General features: G+C 37.1%; 1 protein-coding gene across 2 annotated transcripts in view; it reads left to right on the forward strand.

Annotated features, from left to right (window-relative positions):
• The window catches only part of ATRNL1 (attractin like 1), an 843,932-nt gene that overhangs the window by 74,822 nt on the left and 752,332 nt on the right, over positions 1-16,778 (forward strand). For both annotated transcript variants that reach the window (XR_016038801.1, XM_055424575.2), the window contains exons 7-8: positions 1,231-1,318; positions 5,587-5,842. Coding sequence is in view for 1 of the 2 variants with exons in the window: in XM_055424575.2 (XP_055280550.2) it covers positions 1,231-1,318; positions 5,587-5,842 (344 nt within the window). In the remaining variant the exon portion in view is untranslated. The remainder of the gene's footprint in view (positions 1-1,230; positions 1,319-5,586; positions 5,843-16,778) is intronic.

Raw genomic sequence — 16,778 nt, forward strand, 5'->3', positions numbered from 1 at the left:
TAAGAGTTCTGTATTAGTGTCTATTAGAGAGTATTTTACAGAATATTTATTCATTGACATTAGTGAAAATTAACTTGTAATCATGGGCATAGCAAATTGTTTTGAACACATTATGTGCTTAGTGCTTGGGATATGGAACATCTCAGGTGACTCAGTGGTAAAGAACCCATGTGCAATGCAGGAGATGTGGGTTCAGTCCCTGGGTCATGAAGATTCCCTAGAGAAGGAAATGGCAATCTACTCCAGTATTTTTGCCTGGGAAATCCCATGGACAGAGGAGCCTGATAGGCTATAGTCCACGGGGTTGCAAAATTGTCAAATATAACTTAATGACTGAACAATAACAGCTTAGGATATATCAGTGGATATGATGAATGTCCTGTCTTTACATGTAACTAACGTGATAAACAAGTATACAGGACTTCCTAAGGGGCTCAGTGGTAAAGAATCTGCCTGGCAAGCAGGAGACTCGGGTTTGATCCCTGGGTCGGGAAGATCCCCTGGAGAAGGGCATGGCAACTCACTCCAGTATTCTTGCCTGGAGAATCCCATGAACAGAGGAGCCTGGTGGTCTACAGTCCGTGGGGTCGCAAAGAGTCAGACGTGACATACCCCCTGACCAACAGCGACAAAATGAAGGCTGTATATGCACATATATACACCGATAGATATAGATAGCAAAATAGATAGCAGGAGTAAGCAAATTAGGAATGCTAAAGGGGAGGGAGTTGCACTTATAAACGCAGTGGTTAAAGTAGGCTTCATGGGAAAGATGAGAACTGAGCAGACTTGAAGGAGGCCAGACATTGGCTGTGCAGTTATCTGGAGGCAGAGAAAAGAGCCAGACAAAAGCCTTAAGGTAGATGCTACTTGGAGATTTCAAGAGGCCACAAACAGGCCCATGTGACTTTAAAAGTGTAGAAGAGCTCACTATTGTTTAGGTTAATCAACTGGTTCAAATGATTAAGCTAAACAGAATGATTCCAGTAATAAATAGCCTAGTCAAGTTAATGCATATTACATATTTAGATGATTGAATCCTAATTTAGAGTAGGTATATGTTGAATGAGTCTTTATTAAAAATTTCTAATATAGTATGAAATTATGAGTTTATTTGTAATTGTTTTTGAATTTAATGAATATTTAAATACAAAGAAAGCATATGCAAATTAAAAAACCTAAAATGAATCTTAGCTTATGAAGTTATATTTATTTTCTTCTTGTTTTTAGTTACAATTTAGAAAGCAGTATATGGAATGTAGGAGCTGTATCAAGGGGACCTCTCCAGAGATACGGGCATTCTCTTGCTTTGTATCAGGTATGGATCCTGCTTTAAATTTTAATCTTTTTTTAATTAGCCTTAGAGAAAAAAATACTGAATCTCAGATTTATTTCAAATATTTAATGAAAACAAGAGATCAGGTGAATCACAATAACTTGAAGTGTCATAGTTTTTTTATACTATTTTAGTAAAAAAATAGATTTTAATGGTATCCTTCATTGAACATGGGGAGAAAAGAAGATTGACTTTTTGTTCATGACTTTATACCTTGTCATCAGATCAATCACTTAAAAAATTTTGATAAAATACACATAACAAAAGTTTACCATTTTACCCGTTTTTAACAGTATAGTCCATCTAGTGGCATTAAATTATTGTACAGTCATTTCCATTATTTCCAGACTTTTTTTCATCTTGCAAAACTGGAACTCTGTACCCATAGAGTAACTCCACATTTCCCCCCTTTTCCAGTCCCCAGCAAACCACCCTCTGCTTTCTGACTCTGTGAGTTTGACTGTTCTAGGTACCTTATGTAAGTGGAATCATACAGTATTTAGTGATTAATAAATGACTGGATCATTTCACTTGGCACAATGTCCTCAAGATTCATCTGTCTTACAGCATGTGTCAGAATTTCCTTCTTTTTTTAAAGACTGAATAATATTCCACTGCATGTATATACTATATTTTGTTTATCCATTCATCCATCACTATATACTTGGGTTGCTGTCACCTTTCTGGCTAGTATCAATAATGCTACTGTGAAGATGAGTATACAACTATCTGTTCAAGTCTCTGATTTCCGTTCTTTTGGATAGAGAGTCAGAAAGGGAATTCCTAGATTTAATGGTAATTCTATTTTTAATATTTTTTGAAGAACTGCCATATTGTTTTGTTCATTGCATTGAACATGCTATCCTCCATTGAACATGGGGAGAAAAGAAGATTGAGTTTTTGTCCATGACTTTATACCTTGTCATCAGATCAATCAGTTAAAAAATTTTGATAAAATACGTATAACAAAAGTTTCCCATTTTACCCATTTTTAACAGTGAAGTCCATCTAGTGGCATTCAGTTCAGTTCAGTTCAGTCGCTCAGTCGTGTCCGACCATTTGCGACCCCATGAGTCATAGCACGCCAGGCCTCCCTGTCCATCATCAACATTAAGTATATTCAATTGTCGTACAGTCATTTCCATTATTTCCAGACCTCTTTTCATCTTGCAAAACTGAAACTCTGACCATTTTAGATTCCTACCAACAGTGCACAAGGATTCCAATTCCTCCGTATCCTTGTTAATACTTACTGTTTTCTGTTTTTCTTTCTTTCTTTTTTAAATAATAAAATTCCTAATGAGTGTAAAGCACTATCTCATTGTAGTTTTGATTTGTATTTCCCTAATGATTTATGATGTTGAACATCTTTTCAAGTGCTTCTTGCCTATTTGTATGCTTTCTCTGAAGAAACATGTATCAAGTGTTTTGCCCGTTTTGAATTTTTTTCCTTTTTTTGGTGTTGAGTTGTAGGAGTTCTTTATATATTCTGGATTTTATCTCCTAACTGGATATATGATTTGCATGTATTTTCTTGCCTGTGCTTTTGGTATCATTTCCAATTTTGTATGAAGGTTCCAATGTCTACACATCTTTGCCAACACTAGTTACTGTCTTTTTGATGATAGCTATCCTAATGGGTATGAAGTGGTATTTTACGTTTGATTTGCCTTTCACTGTTGACTAACAATGTTAGTAATCATGTGATTTTTTTTGGGGGGGGTATTTGTATTTTCTTTGAAGAAATATCTGTTTAAGTTCTTTCCCCATTTTAAAATTATTTAGATGTCAGAGTTCTTTATTTTTTTTTTTTTTACATGAGTCAAAACGCTTATTTATTTGGAGATTACATCATGAAAAGAATAGTGTCTCATCATATATTGAGGCTGGCCTTAATCAGGTGTCATGGGGTGCATGAGTGTGTATAACGTAGGTGGAGGTAGATTTGGATGGACAGACAACTGGCTAAGGGACTGGCTCAGGAAAAAAGAAGAATGATAGATTTTCTTACCATTTCACAGCAAGGTCACTAGTGTGTCTGGAACTAAGAAAGATTGGGACACTCCGGTCTGGAGGACAAGAATGAATTCACTTTAGCTTGTTTTATTCTATTCCCAGAACTGCCAGTGCTCATGGAATATCATTCATTGATAGTTAGGATGTGCCATGAGGCTATTTACTGCAACATCTTTCTCATTTGTTGCTGCTAAGTCACTTCAGTCGTGTCCGACTCTGTGCGACCCCATAGATGGTAGCCCACCAGGCTCTGCCGTCTCTGGGATTCTCCAGGCAAGAACACTGGAGTGGGTTGCCATTTCCTTCTCCAATGCATGAAAGTGAAAAGTGAAAATGAAGTTGCTCAGTCGTATCCGACTCTTCGCGACCCCATGGACTACAGCCTACCAGGCTCCTCCACCCATGGGATTTTCCAGGCAAGAGTACTGGAGTGGGTTGCCATTGCCTTCTCCCCAGAGTTCTTTATATATTCTAGATACAGGTCCCTTGTCAGATACGTGATTTTCAAATATTTCTTCCCTTTCTGTGAGCTTTTACTTTTTTGGTGGTGTCTTTTGAAGCACAGAAGTTTTTAACTTTGATGAAATCCAATATATATACTTTTTCTTTTGTTGCTTGTGATTTTGGCGTCATGTCTAAGAATATGTTGTCAAATCCAAGGTCATGCATATTTAGCTCGTGTCTTCTCTAAATGTTTTATAGTTTTTTTGGCTTTTACTTTTAGGTCTTTGATCTGTTTTGAGTTGTTTTGTATGTTCTGTGCAGTAAGGATTTAGGTTCACCCTTCTGCATATAACTATCTTCTTTTCTTAGGATCATTTGTTGAAGAGACTATTCTTTCCTCATCGAATGGTCTTGGCATTTTTGTCAAATATCAGTTAGCCATAGGATATGGATTTTTTTTTTCTGGACTCTCAGTTATGTTGATTTATGTGTTCATTTTTTCCCGTAGTTTGCTATCTTGATTACTTTTGCTTTGTAGAAAGTTTTAATGTTGAAAAGTGTTAATCCTCCAATTTTATTCTTCTTTTTCAAGGTTGTTTAAATATTCTGGATCTCTTGCAATTCTATTTGATTTTTGGAATCAACTTGTCGGTTTCTACAAATCTGGAATTTTAACTGAGATTGCATTGAATCTGTAGATCAGTTTGGAGAGTACTGCAATCTTAAGTCTTCTGATCCAGGAACACAGGATGTCTTTGTATTAATTTAGATCTTTCAACAATTATTTGTAGCTTTCACAGTATAAATTTGGAGTTTCTTTTGTTAAATTATTCCTAGTTATTTTATTCTTTTTGATGATTTGTAAATTGAATATTTATTTAAGTTTCATTTTTGGATTGTTCACTGCAAGTGTATAGAAATATAAATTGATTTTTTTTGTACATTGATCTTTTATTCTGCAGTGTTGCTGAAGTCAATAACTCTAATTCTTTTTATTTCGTAGGATTCTCTATATACAAATTCCTATCACCTACAAACAGAAATATTTTACTGTTATTTCAATCTGGATGCCTTTATTGAGTTTTTGCCTGTTTGCTCAGGCTAAAAATCTTGAGTACAGTGTTGAATATAAATGGCAAAAAGCAGGCATCTTTATAATTGACCTTGGTGAAATATCCAGCCTTTTATTGTTAAATACAATATTAGCTTTGTGTTTTTCTTACGTGCTCTTTATTAGGTTGAAGAAATTCTTTTCTCTTTCTAAGTTATTGGAATAATAATGATTTATATATCATTCATTTCAATCACATATGCTTTAATGACATATTATTTTTATAATTTATAAGTGCTCTAAAGTATCTGCTCATAGCCATAAGAAGTGGTAATAAAAATGTACTCCACATAATATACACAAATGTGTCTACTTTTCTGATGAACAGTGCTTGATGAAAATGGTGAATGTCTGTACTGCACAAAGCAGTACAAATAGATGGTAAAATTCAAATGTAACAACTAGGGACTTAACAACTAGGATGGTTAATTAACCATATAATTTTGATTAAAACACCTTAAAGTAACTTTCTGAAATTGTGGCTTTCCCTGCTTCTTGTAGTAAAAGAATTAATCATCATTGCTCATGTGTTCCCATTTGACTTTTTACACTTAAGAACTATGTCTAATGCATATTGTGAGCGATTACTAAAATTTAATGTTTAAACGTAGTCTTTAATTCATGTATCTTGATAAGATATAAATATTTTGTGTATTAACATATGCTTTTTAATTGACAGGAAAACATCTTTATGTATGGAGGCAGAATTGAAACAAGTGATGGCAACGTTACAGATGAATTGTGGGTGTTTAACATACACAGTCAGTCGTGGAGTACAAAAACTCCCACTGTGCTTGGACACGGTCAGCAGTATGCTGTGGAGGGACATTCCGCACACATTATGGAGCTGGATAGTAGAGATGTGGTCATGATCATAATATTTGGATATTCTGCAATATATGGTTATACAAGCAGCATTCAGGAATACCATATCTGTGAGTTACTTTGAACATATAACTGTACTCTTTTTTTTTTTAATTGGTTGAGAATATTTTTATCCCTAACAGAATATTAATTTGAATTTATCAAAATGATTAGTTATTTGAAATTAGAATTACAAGCCAAGAATTAGTATTTTTTTAATATAAACTTTTAAATTTTGTATTAGATATTACCCTATAATATTTATCTTCTTAGCTAAATGTGTGGAAATGTCACATTATAGACACATTTTCTGAGGATTGAGAATGTATATTCTTAAGTATGAGAAGTTCCAATAGATGGTGCTATTTCTTTGGATTTTACTTATGAATTGAGAGCTAAAATTAACCCAGTTATCTTTACTATGCCTTCCATGACTTCAGGATTTTTCATTTTTCAGGGTTTTGTTCCTAATCTTATTGCAGTATCTCTGTGTATGTATTACTCTTCTGAAGTAAGCTTCCCAAGAATCGTCTTTTGGCTTCTGTGAAAGATGATATCTGATGTGTGAAGGTGACTGGGACAATCATATATGACTTTCCCTACTATACTCTTAAATATTCTAATTTATTTTCCTGGTACTTTATTTCTTTGAATTCTTTATGACATTTTCAAACAGTTGTAAGCTTTTTCTTAATTTGTCTACAAATATGTATATACTATGGTTGCTATTTGGATTCAAGAACATACTTCATTTCTAGTTCTGGCCAGAATTATGAACTCAAGTTTTTGGCCCTTTTGTGTGTAGATAACTGTATTCAATTATTTAGAGTTCTTGTGCAGGAGAAGACTCATTTGCAGATCACCATTAGCAGCAACAGGAGAGAGCTTGTATGTGCAGGAAAGGACTCCCTCCTGAATGCTCCACTGTTTCAACCCTGCAGTCCTTTTAGGTGATCTCTTCTTTTTCATCTCAGAGTGCAGCTGGGCTGGAATTGGTATATATGTCCTCTTTACTTCTTATTGCCATTTCCTGTTTTTACTCCATCCTCCCTGAAACCACTCAGCTTTGAATCTTGTGTCATCAGACTGTACCACCTATTACTTCTTCTACACTCCTCTGCTGTTCCTTTGGTCACTGTGCTTAATTCCTGGTAGAATATAGCTTCTGGCTCACTGTCTGTGTCCCGCATACGTTAGTCAGGTATATTAACATCCAATTAAATACTTCTGGCCTATCAACTTTTTTGATCCCTCTTCCAAAGATCTTATCTTCCATTCTGTGGTACCCTTGACTCTGTGTACCTGCAATGAATCCTGTAATTTCCACGTCAGGTATCTTACTCTTCAAGTGCTGCTGATGTTTCCAGCTTACTTCTGAAGAGGATCCAGACTGGTAGTTCTTCAGCCTTACCTCAATAGTCCATTGAGCCTCCTGTCAAGTTTTCAGTCTCTCCCCGCCCTCTTTTGTCTGTACTTCTCACGCACTGAGTTTTAAGTTCATAATCACCTCTGTCTCTTATGACTCTCCAAGATGACTGTTTCATACATTTTCCTCTCCCTTAAAACTTCCAGCAGTTCACTCCTCATCATTACTCCCAGTTGATGACTTGACTTCTTATTTTACTGAGAAAACAGAGGAACTCTAAAGAGACTGAAACTCCGGTACTTCGGCCACCTCATGCAAAGAGTTGACTCATTGGAAAAGACTCTGATGCTGGGAGGGATTGGGGGCAGGAGGAGAAGGGGACGACAGAGGATGAGATGGCTGGATGGTATCACCGACTCGAAGCACATGAGTTTGGGTGAACTCTGGGAGTTGGTGATGGACAGGGAGGCCTGGCGTGCTGCGATTCATGGGGTCGCGGAGAGTCGGACACGACTGAGTGACTGAACTGAACTGAACTGAACTGAAAGAGACCTCTGGTGAGAGGAACATTTTAGATGTAATGGTTAATAAGAAATGCTACATTAAATAAGCCTGTGTACATGCATTATTGTCATAAACACTCATGCCCGCAATGAAGCAGATGTGGGTGATTCATTCTCATTTTTCAAATGGGCCCCAGAGTTGTTTAAGCAAGAGTTACAGATTTTCTATGTAAAAAAAGTTGTTTTATAAATTTTATTTTTAATTTTTGGTTTTATTATAGTGTTCCGGGAATATTTTGGGCATTATTTCTCCTTTTTGTAATTTATTCACATTTTCTTTGGAATCCAGTTTTCATAATTGTTCCATAGATAGTTGAAAAGGAGTTAAATCCTATTATATAAAGATACAGCATAGGTTGTTTTTGTTGTTCAGTCACTCAGTCATGTCCAATTCTTTGCAGCCCCATGGACTACAGCACACCAGGCTTCCTCGTCTTTCATTATCTCCCAGAATTTTGCTCAAACTCATGTCCATTGAGTGAATGATGCCAGCCAACCATCTCATCCTCTATCATCCCCTTCTCCTCCTGCCTTCAATCTTTCCCAGCATCATGGTCTTTTCTAATGAATCGGCTCTTTGCATCAGGTAGCCACAGTTTTAGAACTTTGGCCTCAGCATAAGTCCTTCCAATGAATATTCAGGATTGATTTCCTTTAGGATTAACTGGTTTGATCTCCTTGCAGCCCAAAGGACTCTCAAGAGTCTTGTCCAGCTACACAGTTCAAAAGCATCAATTCTTCAGCGCTCAGTTTTCTTTACAGTCCAACTTTCACATCCGTACATGACTACTAGAAAAACCATAGCTTTGACTATATGGACCTTTGTTGGCAAAGTGATATTGTTGCTTTTGAATATGCTGTCTAGGTTTGTCAGAACTTTTCTTCCAAGTAGCAAGCATCTTTTAATTTTGTGGCTGTAGTCACCATTCACAGTGATTCCAGAGCCCAAGGAAATAAAGTCTGTCTAAAATCTACTGCTCCTTCTGGTTAGGTCTTCTCTTCCTTACTTAAATGATTTTTTTTATTAACTTGATCTATCATGCTCTGAAAGTTAATAAAAGTATAAAAATACTAGGTTATTTTTGCTTTTATCTTCTTATATATTCTTGAATTTATGCTTTGTAGAATTTGCTATCATGGATATTCATAACTACCAAATCTTTGTTGTGAATTCTGTCTTTTAATAGTATAAGGTGCTTTGTTTGTCTATTGTTTATTGTTTCCTGACCTGATTTCTACCTTGTCTATTATTAATATTATGGCTCTTGAATTTTGGGGCATGGCAAGTTGGTCCTTTCTTGGTGTATTTTTGCCCATTCCTTTATTGTTAACAATTAAGAATCACTTTAAATGTATCTGTTGGAGAAGGCAGTGGCAGCCCACTCCAGTACTCTTGCCTGGGAAATCCCATGGATGGAGGAGCCCGGTAGGCTGCAGTCCATGGGGTTGCGAAGAGTCGGACACAACTGAGTGACTTCACTTTCACTTGTATACAAGAGAAAGTTGGATTTTGCCTTGTGATCCCATCTGGCTTTTGTACATTTTCAGTGTTTTGTTGTCTTTTTGATTATAGCTCTCCTCACGTTTAGGGAGCATGGGGTCCATTTTTTGGTGAGAATGAGAGGGGTAATTTTTGAGACCTGCCATTAGGCTTCTCCCATGCTCCTTGGTCCTGGCCTTGTGTTCTCCGTTCTTGCAGGTTTCTCTATCTGGTTCTCGTAGTTTCATTGGCTTTTTGCACATTCACATCTGATTTGGAGTTGTTGAGTTTATTTTCATTCCTAGTTTCTCTGGAAATTTAATTTTCTTTTCCTTTCACTTTTCCCACTCCATGGTTTTCCTTTTTTGTATGTCTTGGGGAGAACAGGAAGATTCAGGATTAAACCATCATCATGCTTTTGAATTTAAACCATTTGTGATGACTTTTGAAGTTTTAAGATGAATACTTAATTAAGTTGACTGTTAACCAGAACTTCTACTCTTTGGTCAACCTCCAATTTACAGGCTACTGTTTTCTACTAATTTAATTAATATTGTTTTGTTTGGAACACATTTGACATTATTATAAGTTTTTAATGCAAGGGGTCACAATCTTTTCCATAAAGGGACAGATAGTAACCATTTTAGGCTTTGTGGCCCATATGGTCTTTGTCAAAAGCAATCAACTTTGCTCTTTTAACATGAAAGGAGCCATAGACATCAACAGATGGGTGAGGCTTTGTTCTCAACTTAGCCTTGGGTCTTAGCTTGTCTACCCCTGCTCTAGAGAGAGAGTGTGTGGACTTCCAGGGGCCTAGCAACCCAGGTCCAAAGTAAGTTAAAGTTTTGGCCTGTGTTTTTTTTTTTCCCTTGAGTTTGTTAGCAGGATGAATTTATGCCCCAACGTGACATGATGTCTAGTCTATAACCAAACTAATATTTTCTTCTGTGTAGAGAGCCTAAACTGAAATAGAATTTTTTTCTGTTTGCCTCTGCAGAACAGATTTTAAAAACTCACCTTTCATTAATAGTTAAACCCTTTAGGGATCTTGACTATAAGTTCTGTGATGCAATAACTGCATGAGTTTACCTGTGTGTGTGTTGGTCAGTGTGTGCTCAGTCGTGTCTGACTTTTTCAACCCCATGGGCTCTAGCCCACCAGGCTCCTCTGTCTATGGGATTTCACAGGCAAGAATACTGGAGTGTGTTGCCATTTCCTTCTCTAGGGTGAGTTTACCTGTAGTATTGGCCATTAAAACCAAATTCTGTAGGCTGCCTGATTGGTACGTGCCTTCCCTACACCATCTGCCATGTGAATATAGTTTATAATTCACAGAATGCATTTTACTTTTTACATATTTCCCTTTATTGAAGGATAGGCCTGAGACATGGTGGTAGCTATACTTCCACAGAAGTTAGGAAGGCACAACAAATTTGTTCTAATCTCAAATATTAATATAGATTATTGTTTTTATTTGGAATAATTTGACTATAGAACGCTAGTTGCAGTTCTGGTAAATTTAGAAGTATTGAGGATTTTTTTTGACTTATCCTATAATCAGAATATTATTTCTGTCAATGAGTAAATTTATCAAAAGGATAAATTTTTGGTTTGACTTTTGTCCTATTATTTGTATTATTTGTCAGGCACCTTTATGAATGTAGTATGAGATAGAAATGGGAAGAATACATAATTTATGAGTTTTATAAGGATAGTAAATGAATTGTGAGTAGTTTTAAAATTCTGTAAATTACTTAGGTACAAAGTAAAATTCATCAAGTTTTCTAAAATTATATCTTAATAATAAAATTATCATATTAATATTACTTTACTCCTAAAGTATTTTGAATTTTTAATTTATTGTTAAAGGATGTGATGTCAAAACAATACTCTGTAAGTACTTCCACTTTTAAAAGTGCTTAGAAAAGATTGCAAAACAATCGGTGTATATAGTTTAAAGACTGTCAGAATAGCTAAAACCACAGACAAGTTCTACTTCAGGTAATGATACGAAGGTAAGTAAGGCTGCTCTGAACATAAGTAATGAGATAATTATCTTAGTTTTAAGTGAATGCTTATCTCTATGGGCAGAGTTAAAAGCATTTTTCCCTCTATTCTTAGTGGTAATTACTACACTGTGATATGACTTAGGCTCTCTTTTCTTGGCTCTTTTTAATGGCATTAACTACCCAAATGTAGATTGGATTTACTTTGATTATCCTTACTTTTTAAAAACTTCTAGATAACCAAGAAAAAAGTGTTTTTTAAAAAAATTAAATAGGGGCTATCTCTTCAGCCAGCTTTTCAGTGAGGGTAGCTGAAAAGAAAGCTGAAGTTATAGCATAGTCATCCACGAAAACAGGACATTTTACTAGATAAAAATTTACTCTGAAATACACTCAAAGGATATTGGTCTTAACCATTATGTAGAAATTTTTTAAAAAGACCAAAAACTTTCAATTAACATACTCCAAGTGACCACTTACTCAATTTCTAATAATACTGCAGATAATTCTGAAGTATCTCTGGCTCTGTGCATCTTCTCTGAGATTTTTGTGATATGATTTAGAACAAAGGAACCATCTGGTTAACTTACCTCTATCTTAATTTGAACATTGTACATTGACTTTTGAAAAATATCTGAGATATTGCAGAATATTTTTTAGTTCTTGAGACTGTGGTTAAAAGTCTTAAGTACAGTAATTGGTATTTATGAGTTTTAGAGTATCTGTTCTGCCAGAGCACCTTCAAATATCGTGTCAACTTTATAGCTTATTGAAGCTCAATTTTGGTTCCACTTGGTTCCAGAGATATGCAGTAAGTCTTCTCAGCAAAGGATACATCAGATGTTTTTCCTTCTCTTTATATAACTTTTTTCTAACAGGAAGATACAGACAGTAAAAAATAAACGTAATAGGTATGCTTATATATGACTTTTTTGTTGTTGTTTAGTTGCTAAGTCATGTCCAACTCTTCTGCGACCCCATGGACTGTAGCCCACCAATCTCCTCAGTCCATGGAATTTCCCAGACAAGAATACTAGAATGGGTTTCCATTTTCTTCTCCAGGGGATCTTCCTGACCCAGGGATTGAACGTTGTCTCTTATATCTTCTGCAACTGGCAGGCAGGTTTTTTTAGCACTGAACCACCAGGGTAGCCCCATATGATGTATTGCAAGGTAGTAATTTTTAGAGTTTGGATGTAGAGTCTGAGGAAAAATGATGAGTCACGGATGATTCCAGAGTTTTTGGCATGAGCCGCTGAAAAGTTGAAGTTGCCATTGACTGACAGGTAGAAGTCTCTGAAGCAGGTTTGAGGTGAAGGTGGTTTGAAGGTCAGGAGTTCAGTTTGGACATGTTTTATGTGAGATATCTGTTAGACGTTGAAGTGAAATCATCAAGTAGGCAGTTGGCTGTTTGGATCTGGAGTTCTACAGAGAGATCTGGGTTGGATATGTAAATTTGAGAGCTCTTGGCATTTGAATGGCGTTTAAAGCTATGAGACTGGATCAGATCACTAAGGCAGTGGGTATAGATAGAAAGGACTGAGCCTTAGGTTGTTCCAGTAATAAGCGGTAAGAGAGAAGAAGGAAATTAGCAAGAAAGTACAGTGAACTAGAAGCTAAGTGATGAAAGATTATTAAACAGAAGAGTGATCAGCTGTGCCAAATGCCGCTCTGCTGATGGGTCAAGTAGAATAATTACTAAGGCCTGACCAGTAAATTTATTACTGTGCAGATCTTGAGTGATCTTGGGTGTAGTGTTGTGGTTAAAAGCCTGGCTGGATTGGATTTAAGACCGAGTGAGAGGAGTGGAATCTGATACAGTGGACAAAGCTAGCTCTTTCAAGGAAATTTGCTTGTGAAGAAGAGCAAAGAAATTTAGCGGCAGGAAATGTAGGATGCTTTAAAAACTGGGTTTTCACAGAAGCAGACCATGAAACAAGAATTCAAGTGAATTTTACTTGGAAAGTGCAGGTGTCACTCTTAAGGGATTTGAGAAGTGATGCAGGTGTGAGAGGCCAGTCTGTTAGTAAGGCATTTTGCCAGTGGTGATGGGGCTTAGTTGTCCAGGCTTTAAATCAGCACGTACTATTTGAGTTCTATGGGCTGTCTCTATAAAGTCAATCAATTCTTTAGCCGAAGATTTGTTTCATCGAGTGTGGCTTGATTTATATTAAAATGTGTGCAGATAACAGAATATAACAGCAGAATACTTAGTACGATGATAGCTTGTGTGGGGCACATGTGAATAGATCTGGTGGAGAAATTTTTTATTAGGTACCCTAGAGTACAACTTCTAAAATTATTTGGTTATCAAGGGGTTGGGAGTGACAGTAACCAGCAAGAGTCATGCAAAAAATGATTAGAAATTAACAGGAGTATGTATAATGAGAAAATTAGCTTGCAGTAAATGCTCCATAAACTTTGGTTTAAGTAACAAAGTGGAGGTGGCCTTTATAATTGCGCAATGATGAAAGACTCTCTGTGTTCCATAGTGGTACTTCTGCATTTTTCATTTTCTGGAAATGGTTTAATTATCCTCTGAATTCCTGCATCTGTTTGTCTATAAATGAATATGATACATATACTGCTTTTTTAAAAAGGTATTCTTATTATATTTATATTCTTTTTCTAAGTTAATTTTGGAGCAGAGTCCTGCTGTATATCTCTTTGTATATGTACTTCTAGTAACGTGCAATGTTTTCAGCAATATTCCTTAAAAGTGAATCTGTTCTTTTCCTGAATGTTTTAAAAAGTGTATTAGCCAGATTATTTCGATTATGAACTGTGCAGTTTCTTCTTTTTTCATGGTGACTCGTATGGTACTGGATTTGATATTCTCCGTTTGTCTCTCCAGCTCTACCCTCATCACTTCATTCTGCTCCCATGCCCTCCAGCTCTCAGTTGGGATCAGAAGGTGGGAGGGAGATGGGTGAGGTTAAGGTATTTTTCTCCTCTTGCTCCCTCCCTGCTGGATCTTCTTGGTTTAATTGTGTTGTCCTGCTGAAGCCTGCACTGTCAGGTATTCTTCCCCATAGCAGTTGCTCTTTTGGGTTCTAGAAATGTTCTTCCTCTTGCTTTTTTCATGTGACAGGATAGTAAAGGCTTGCTGCTATGATAGTCCCAGGATTTTACCCTGACCGTACTTCTGTAGGGCTTCCCTGGTGGCAGGGAGGGTCAGGAAGGTCCTCTGGAGAAGGGAATGGCTACCCACTCCCATATTCTTGCCTAGAGAATCCCATGGACAGAGAAGCCTGGTGGGCTGCAGTCCATGGGGTCACAAAGAGTTGGACACGACTGAGCCACGAGCTCTTTCACTTTCACATACTTCTGTAAATAGTCTTTTTATTGGACTCTGTGTGTATGTGTGAACACACACACATGCTCAGTCTGTTCAATCATGTCCAACTCTGTGACCCTGTGAACTATTGCCCCCCAGGCTCCTGTGTCCCTAGGATTCTCTAGGCAAGAATACTGGAGCGGGTTGCCATGCCCTCCTCCAGGGGATCTTCCCAACACGGGGATTGAACCCACGTTTCCTGTGTCTCCTGCCTTGCAGATGGACTCTTTACCACTGAGCCTCTGGGGAAGCCCTGTTAGACTCTTCACAGTTAGCCATTTTGAGCATGTTGTGTTTCCTTTCCAGACGCCGACTGACTGCACCTACTGTTCATTCTTAGATATTCAAATATAACTTTTAACCTAAATGGGACTTGGTGTGTACTGAGGTATTAGGATCCTGGAAGTTGGGAGAATGAAGTGTTTTGTGAGAGGTCTTCACACCTAATTAATGGAAAAAAAATGTCAGAAGAAATACAAACTTTTGAAATAGGGTGGAGCTAGATCCTTTAGTCCATTTCTACTACTACTTTCCTTGAATTTTTAAATTTTAATGTGGTTATCTGTGGCATTTTAGTTTCTCTTAATGTTAAAGATTGATATATTTGCTTAACATTTTTCAAGAGCATTAACTATTCTGACTTTTTAAATAAGCAGCATTCTTAGTTGTCAATTTATTACTTTCTTATTACTAAAGAAAGCTGATCGAAGAATTGATGCTTTTGAACTGTGGTGTTGGAGAAGACTGTTGAGAGTCCCTTGTACTGCAAGGAGATCCAACCAATCCATTCTAAAGGAGATCAATCCTGGGTGTTCATTGGAAGGACTGATGCTAAAGCTGAAACTGCAATACTTTGGCCACCTCATGCGATGAGTTGACTCACTGGAAAAGACTCTGATGCTAGGAAAGGTTGGGGGCGGGAGGAGAAGGGGACGACAGAGAATGAGATGGCTGGATGGCATCACCGACTCTGTGACATGAGTTTGAGTGAACTCCGGGAGTTGGTAATGGACAGGGAGGCCTGGCGTGCTGTGATTCATGGGGTCGCGGAGAGTCGGACACGACTGAGCGACTGAACTGAACTGAACTGAATTACTGAAGAACAAATATTTGTACCTGATAAGAGGATATTTATTTTTTCAAAAATTGCAATTTGTTTTTTTCTTTTAAGTTTTCTCTTTATAATAGTTCATGTTCATAATTTTTTTATTTTAAAACAAGTTTTCTGCTTTCCATTAGTATGAAATCCAGAATTTCTTAAAATGCACTTTTTTTTGAAGAAGAGGAGAGCTTTATCACTTATACGTGTATGCTTATATGGGATATTATTTTGCTTACTTATATTTTAATTTTTATAAAGCAGAAATAATATTTTATGCAGTTTTCTGTGGTTTTATTTTTTCTTTCACCACTTTATTACCAGGATTAATTCATGTTGTTTTATACTCCTATAGTTAACTTTTTTGATGTATTTCATTGTCTGACTCTTCTGAGATTTGCCTCTCCATTCTCCTGCTTATAAGCTTTCAGATTGGGTATCCAGTAAAATTTACCCACAATAGCAATTTTGAGACATTTTGGTAAAAATACTATATTTTTAAAGGTAAAGAAAGAAAATTCCTAGACTCTTTAGGCAGAAAGATGAACTGGCTTACAAGGGCAAGAGATTAGATTAACAGCTTGAAACTCATGGCAGCCATGGAATAAATATTTCAAGAAACTTAAGGAAAGAAAATAGAAGCTAAAGGTTTTTCAGTTCAGTTCAGATCAGTTGCTCCTGCGACCCCATGGACTGCAGCATGCCAGGCCTCTCTGTCCATCACCAGTTCCTGGCTGCTGCTGCTGCTAAGTTGCTAAAGTCGTGTCCGACTCTGTGCGACCCCATAGACCCATAGACGGCAGCCCACCAGGCTCCCCCATCCCTGGGATTCTCCAGGCAAGCACACTGGAGTGGGGTGCCATTTCCTTCTCCAAGGCATGAAAGTGAAAAATGAAAGTGAAGACGCTCAGTCGTGTCCGACTCTTAGTGACCCCAGGGGCTGCAGCCTACCAGACTCCTCCGTCCATGGGATTTTCCAGGCAAGAGTACTGGAGTGGGGTGCCATTGCCTTCTCCCACCAACTCCCAGAGTTTACTCAAACTCATGTTCATTGAGTTGATGATACCATCCAGCCATCTCATCCTCTGTCATCCTCTTCTCCTCTTTCCTTCAATCTTTCCTAGCATCAGGGTCTTTTCCAGTGAGTCAGTTCTTC

This window comes from Moschus berezovskii, chromosome 12 (assembly GCF_049115385.1).
Source record: "Moschus berezovskii isolate FMDL1 chromosome 12, NW_MosBer_1.0, whole genome shotgun sequence".
In the NCBI taxonomy this organism is placed as follows: Eukaryota; Metazoa; Chordata; class Mammalia; order Artiodactyla; family Moschidae; genus Moschus; species Moschus berezovskii.